The following is a 7,092-nucleotide window of genomic DNA, read 5'->3' on the forward strand; positions in this document are numbered from 1 at the left end:
TGAATGCAGAGCAGAAGCTACAGAAGGTAGAGGAGTTGAAGAGGAATCTTACATCACAGCAGATGTTTTCACCAAAGTGAAATCACACAGTGAAGCTGCTGTGAACGCAAGTTTTATTGGAGGAGATAGCCAAATCAGCCCGGCCATTTACCGAGGGAGAGTTTCTGAAGAGCTGCATGATGAAAGTGTGCGACGTCTTGTGTCCAGACAAAAAGCAGTTGTTTGCAAATGTAAGCCTTAGCAGAAATACAGTTGCTGATTTTAAGTTCAAGTTTATTTATTTTGGAATAATATTGTATCCTGTCTGTTTCGATTCATATTTATGTAAAAAAAAAAGAAGTTTAGTTTTAGTTTGTTCAATAAACTTTTATTCTGTTCGGCCCACGACCTAAAGTGTGCTTTGAGTTTTGGCCCTCTGTGTGATTGAGTTTGACACCCCTGCTTTATATGATCAGACAAGTTGATGGGAAACATACTCATTGATGGCGATGACAAAAGGGATGAACTACTAAAGGAGGAAGCATTCCTCCCCTCTCCTCTCCTCTCCTCTATGCTTCTATATGCCACCATTACACATCACTAACTTTGTTTCTCCTCTCTCCCATAGTGTGTCCTCTCTCTCTCCCTGTACCTTTCTGCAGGTAGCCCTGGCTCTGGAGCTCTATGTTTCTGATGAGCAGTCACCGGCCACATCAACCTGACCAGTGTTTGATTGTTTGTTGCTTTTCTTCTTTTGTCCCTCCTCTATCCACTCACCCCAAACGGTCGAGGCAGAAGGCCGCCCACCAACAGCTGGGGTCTGTCGGAGGTTTCTTCCGTTAAAGGGAGTTTTTCCTCCCCACTGTCGCCAAGTGCTTGCTCAAGGGGGATTTGTTGGGTTTTCACTATGTAATAATAGTGATAACAGTAAGGTCTATACCTTACTTTGTAAAGTGTCCTGAGATGAATTTTGTTGTGATTTGGCACTATACAAATAAAATTTGATTTGATTTGATTACACCCCATTCACATGCTGCTTTTTTATATTGCTGTTCTCAGAGCATCTTGGAACAGGTAGGAGTTGAAACTCTTATTCAAGGGCACCATCTCTTTTCTGAGGAAAGGGAGCGATTTGACAAGTACAAAAAGAAAACATCATAGCACTACCAGAAAAATAACACAAACTAACATTAAAGTGTATGAGTTTGTGTGTTGTGTGTTGTGTGTGTAACAGTGCCACCCACCTAATAATGAAGGGCATGAAAGGGGCAAGTCCCAGAGGTGAGGAAGATCCATCCATGGGTGAAGGGTAGAGTCGACTGAGTACCAGCAGCAGCAAGAACAGACTGGGGTGTAGCTTCACCTGACCACTGTCACTGAACACACACAGACAGCCAGTCAGAATTTAACAGTGCAACATTAATATCACCAAAAATATTAGTGTCACAGCAGTGCATAGATTCATTTGAAATTCATTCACTGGACTTGCACCATTACTGAACCATGGGATCTCTCTTGGAAGTTGCTCCCAGATTGATATAGCCAAGCTTGGAACAACAGCTGTTGTGGGCCTTCTAAAGCACTGGACATGACATTGAATTCTACAAATAAACCTGGCTTGACCAGCCCACAACACTGTCTTAAACAACTTGGAACCTGTGGAATGGTTAGACATAATGATTATTAAAATTAAAGACTAAACTAGAATTATGGCTTCACTGATATATTCCTCTGCCAAACAGTCAAATTCACGGGTATGGGACAAACATGAGGTCACTGACCTACAACCTTTGACCACCAAAACCTAATTAGGTCATCGAGTCCAGGTGCACAATTGAGCCAAATTTGAAGAAATTCCCTTGAGGTGTTCCGGACATATCATGTTCACAAAAATGGGCCCACATAGATGTACGGACAACCTGAAACCCAGCTTAAGTCAAGAACAAAGTGTCAGGGCACTACTGGGAAGTACAGTAAAAGCCTATGTAAATGAGTAAGTCTACAGTTTCATTCATTCTGTGCCAAGTCTGTCACAGAATGAATGTCAAAATGGGAGCGAGTTCAAAATTTCAGAGCAGCAACAGAAAAGGCGCAATCACCCCATCGCTTACATCTGGATCTCAGGACTTCTAAAAGAAGTTGAGCAGTAGACTGGAGTGCCTGGTTAAAGTTGCAGGGGATTAGAAGTTCTGTCAGGTAGGAAAGGGCCCAGCCGTTAAGAGCTTTAGAGGTAAACATTAAAATTTTTAGATCAATTCTAAAATGTACTGGAAGCCAATGGAGAGACTAAAGAATGGGATTTACGTGTTCATGCTTGGAGGTGTTAGTTAAAAAGTGAGCAGCTGCATTTTGTACCAACTGGCGATGAAAAAGAAAAGATTGAACAAATGCCAGATACAGTGTACTGAAGTAGTCTAATCTTGAACTGATAAAAGCATGAATTATCTTCTCCAAATCTTTACAAGTGAGGAAGGACTATACCTCAGGAATAAAGAATGTGACAGATCTGAGGCGCTCAATGATTATTAATTTAATAGCAATAAAAAAATTGTTTGCTATTTAATTAAATAAGCTCTTTACCTTCTTGCTAAGAGGTACATGAGGACATTGATACTACTCTTATATCTGTACCTTAACCCTCTATGGCATGAATTTTTATTTCATTTTAACACGTGTGCGTGTGTGTGTGTGAGCAGTCCTCATGCAGTAAGAAAAACAAGCAGGGTGTATGTGTGTGACAGTCCCCACTTAGTAGGAAAAACAAGTAGGGGCATGTGTGTGTGTGAGAGAGAAAGAAGTCCCCACTTAGTAGGAAAAACAAGTGTGTGTCTGTATGAAATGCCTTAAATCAAATTTATATTTATATATTTACACACACAAGATAAATTATTTAAAACAAAGCCTCTTCTGCTTTTCACATTGTTTATTTGTTTTTCATCTCTCATACCCTGCAGCCACCCATAATGATGCTGAGAAGCTACTAAAAATAGAATCAGTAATGGTGGGCACACACCAAAGCATATTTTCATAAAGATCAGTAACATAGCATTTGGCTTTGGAGAAATTAAGCTTGATTTATTGTGATGACAATCACAGCCTGTAAGAGAATTAAATGTAAGCTGAGGTTCCATATCACCAGCTACACAGTTTTGTTATTGACATGAAGACAACTGTCAGCTTGTGAATCAGTTTCCCTGCACTGAAATATAAAGGTGTACTGTAAATTACTGTGATGAGTGTAAATTTAAAAAAACCCGAGCCACATGTGACACTGAACTATGAATGGTCACTTCTTGTATTGTTATTGGTCAACATTACATATTCAGAAATTATGTTAATTTTTCTTAGTGAGATTGATTATAATGCAGCTTTAAAGACTTGAACATTAAAAAAATGGGCTAAATGTAGTATGAAAGTAAAGAAAGTGAAAGTGGCGTATGAATATTGATAGGCTTCCTTTTAATAGTATTTAACACCTTTTCCACTGGCAAATCCTTCATTATTTGAATGGCTTCTGTAGGTGACAGTTCTAAACAACCGTATTTTAATTGGCTTAAGAAGTGGAGGGCTCATAAGTAATGCTTAAAAAGGTGAAAGGTAAATGGTATGTTGACAAAACAGAAAGTAGAAAAATGTCTTAAAATATTGGTAGAATAAATAGTTTAAAATTACAGAGATGAACTGCATTGATTAAAATTGTAGAAAATAAAGGGATTACTGGGAAAAACTAAGTGCTGAAGTGTTTCATAAAGGGAGCATTATTGTATGGATGCTGATTCAACATCCATACTATGTTATCCTGTTTCAATTATTAGTGTGGATGCAAGCATCCACACTCTTATCTTCTTCTTTATTATTGTGTGGATGCGTAAGCCCACTGTAGCAGTTCTTTATTATTATTATTATTATTATTATTATGGTTTCTACCACTGTTTTTTGGCATCTAATTTCTGCAGCACACTTTCACCTAGAAGGGCCATTGAGGTATCAAACTGTTTATCTCCTTAAGGACATGTGTGCTCACATCAGCAAGACACGCCACAAGCACGAGCCAGAGATTATCACTGAGCATCTCAGTATACAGGGAGTTATTGTGTGAGAGGAAGGCGGCGATTTCATGTTTAAACTCATAAAACCATTTCAATAGCCGCACTATAGTAGTCCACAGGGTGTAATTGGAACTCTCTCTCTCTCTCTCTCTCTCTCTCTCTCTCTCACACACACACACACACACACACACACACACATCTGCTTGTTTTACCTATTTTGTGGGGACAAATGAGACAATTTTCACATCTTTATAAGTTCAGCATAGTTTCAGCTACAAAAGCCATTAAGGTATCAAAATGTTCGGCTCTAAAAAGCTTGTATATATTTCATCTCATCCTTCAGATAATTTAAAAAAGAACTTCAGCCAAATCTACTCAACTATTTCAACAAAGAACTTCAGCTATTTCTTCTCATCCTTCTGCCGTTATGGCTGTTGATTTCAGGCATTGTCAGAGCAATGCATTAGAAGCTCGCATCCACACGCATTTTCTTCAGGAAAGGCAATTTTTCTAGTTGTATGGATGCTGAATTAGCATCCATACTATTTTATCCTATTATTTATTATTATTATTCTGGTTTCCTCCGTATGTTTTTCAGCCTTCAAATAGACCTGGTTGGAACACTTATGTGGCTGAATTTAAGGCTAGAGCCCGTGATGCAACGACAGCCTGGGCTCTTGCAGGTAAACCCAGATATGGGCCAATATTTGAGCGTAAAAAGCATGCAAGTGCAAAATACAAATATGCCATATGTTTTTTTTTTTACGAAAAATGAACAAAAATTGAGGTCTGATTCTATGGCGAAGAAACTATTGATACGAGATCGTTTTCAAAAGATGTTAATCATACTAATAACTGTAGACTCTCTCTACCCTATACTACTGATGGAATTTCTGGCCCAGATAAGATAGCTGAGCTTTGGCGGCTCCATTATTGCAATTTATTTAACTGTGTTCTCAGTGAAGTCTTCCCTGTAAGAAGGGTTGATTTTGTTGAAACGGTTAAAACCTGTGAAGTTTCTCGAACAATAAATAATTTGTCTGCAAATAAGTCTACTGGGCTGGATCGTATTTATGTAGAACACCTTAAGTATGCTAGTTTGAGGTTGGCTCCTCTTTTAGCTATATGTTTTAAGTCTTGTGTTATACATGGGTTTTTTCCTGACTCCTTGATGATAGTGCTTTTAGTCCCTGTGGTGAAGGATAAAGCAGGAAAGTTGTTTAGCTCTGATAATTACAGACCTATTGCAATTGCTAATATACTTTCTAAAGTTAGAGGCAATTCTTTTGAGTACGTTTTGTAATCTTATTGGCTCCACTGAGAACCAGTTTGGGTTTAAATCCAATCATGGCACTGATATGTGTATATTTGCACTAAAGGAATTGGTTAGTAAATATAAAAAAATTCCACTGTATTTATGTGGGTTTTTTTTTAGATGCCTCTAAGGACTTCGATCGGGTGAATCATAAATTATTTCAGAAATTGTGTGATGCCCGTGTGCCTAAATATATAGTAAGATGTTTGTCTTATTGGTATGCCTGCCAGTCTATGCTTGTTAAATGGGATAATTGTATATCTGATTCTTTTCAGACCAGTAACGGGGTCAGGCAAGGTAGTTTGCTGTCCCTGATTTTCTTTAACTTGTATATGAATGATCTCTCAAAAAAGTTAAGTATGTGTAGAACGGGTTGGAGGTGTTGTGGTGAATCATTTAATGTATGCAGATGACCTTGTGGTATTTAGTCCTAGTTCCGCAGGTCTTCAGCAGCTCTTGAATGTGTGTTCTGTATTTGGAGATCTTTATGATGTTAAGTATAATGCTGTTAAAAGTGTTATTATGATATGCTGCTCAAAAGAGGACAAGTCCCTTGTATTTCCTTTTTTTAAGCTATCTGGTAATACTTTAACTGTATGCAATGAAGTATTAAGGTCATGTTATAAATGATTGTTTGACCAATGATGGGGATACGTATCGGTAGTGCTGTATGTTGTATGTGCAAGCAAATGTATTGGCGTGGAAATTTGGTTCATGCTCGGATGGAGTAAAATTGACTATTTACAGCGTATTGTCCCTCTTTGTACACTGCCCATCTATGGTCTAATTATAAAAAAGGCAGTGTTCGGAAATTAACTGTGGCTTATAATGATGCCTTGAAACTATTACTGAAAAGGCCTAGATGAGTGAGTGCCAGTGAATTGTTTGTGTCATTTCGAGTTAGTAATTTATCAGCTGTTTTAAAAAAACCTGATGTATAAATTTATCTGTTGCTTGAATAGCTCTGAAAACCACATTGTTTTATTTTTGACTAATGCTGCATATAGTGACATGCATGCATCAGTACTCTGGAAACACTGGTATACAGTGGGTACGGAAAGTATTCAGACCCCCTTAAAATTTTCACTCTGTTATATTGCAGCCATATGCTAAAATCATTTAAGTTCATTGTTTTCCTCATTAATGTACACACAGCACCCCATATTGACAGAAAAACACAGAATTTTTGACATTTTTGCAGATTTATTAAAAAAGAAAAACTGAAATATCACATGGTCATAAGTATTCAGACCCTTTGCTCAGTATTTAGTAGAAGCACCCTTTTGAGCTAATACAGCCATGAGTCTTTTCAGGAATGATGCAACAAGTTTTTCACACCTGCATTTGGGGATACTCTGCCATTCCTCCTTGCAGATCCTCTCCAGTTCTGTCAGGTTGGATGGTAAACATTGGTTGACATTTTCAGGTCTCTCCAGAGATGCTCAATTGGGTTTAAGTCAGGGCTCTGGCTGGACCATTCAAGAACAGTCACGGAGTTATTGTGAAGCCGCTCCTTCGTTATTTTAGCTGTGTGCTTAGGGTCATTGTCTTGTGGGAAGGTGAACCTTCGGCCCAGTCTGAGGTCCTGAGCACTCTGGAGAAGGTGTTCGTCCAGGATATCCCTGTACTTGGCCACATTCATCCTTCCCTCGATTGCAACCAGTCGTCCGGTCCCTGCAGCTGAAAAACACCCCCATAGCATGATGCTGCCACCACCATGCTTCACTGTTGGGACTGTACTGGACAGGT

The 7,092-nt window shown here is 38.6% G+C and overlaps 1 protein-coding gene across 4 annotated transcripts in view; it reads right to left on the reverse strand.

Moving 5' to 3' along the window:
* Positions 1 to 7,092, reverse strand: part of thada (THADA armadillo repeat containing) — a 216,528-nt gene that overhangs the window by 126,074 nt on the left and 83,362 nt on the right. For all 4 annotated transcript variants that reach the window (XR_002276928.1, XM_020624135.1, XM_020624136.1 and 1 more), the window contains exon 28: positions 1,224 to 1,355. Coding sequence is in view for 3 of the 4 variants with exons in the window: in XM_020624135.1 (XP_020479791.1) it covers positions 1,224 to 1,355 (132 nt within the window). In the remaining variant the exon portion in view is untranslated. The remainder of the gene's footprint in view (positions 1 to 1,223; positions 1,356 to 7,092) is intronic.

The sequence above is a fragment of the Monopterus albus genome, unplaced genomic scaffold, assembly GCF_001952655.1.
Source record: "Monopterus albus unplaced genomic scaffold, M_albus_1.0 scaffold320.1, whole genome shotgun sequence".
NCBI lineage: Eukaryota > Metazoa > Chordata > Actinopteri > Synbranchiformes > Synbranchidae > Monopterus > Monopterus albus.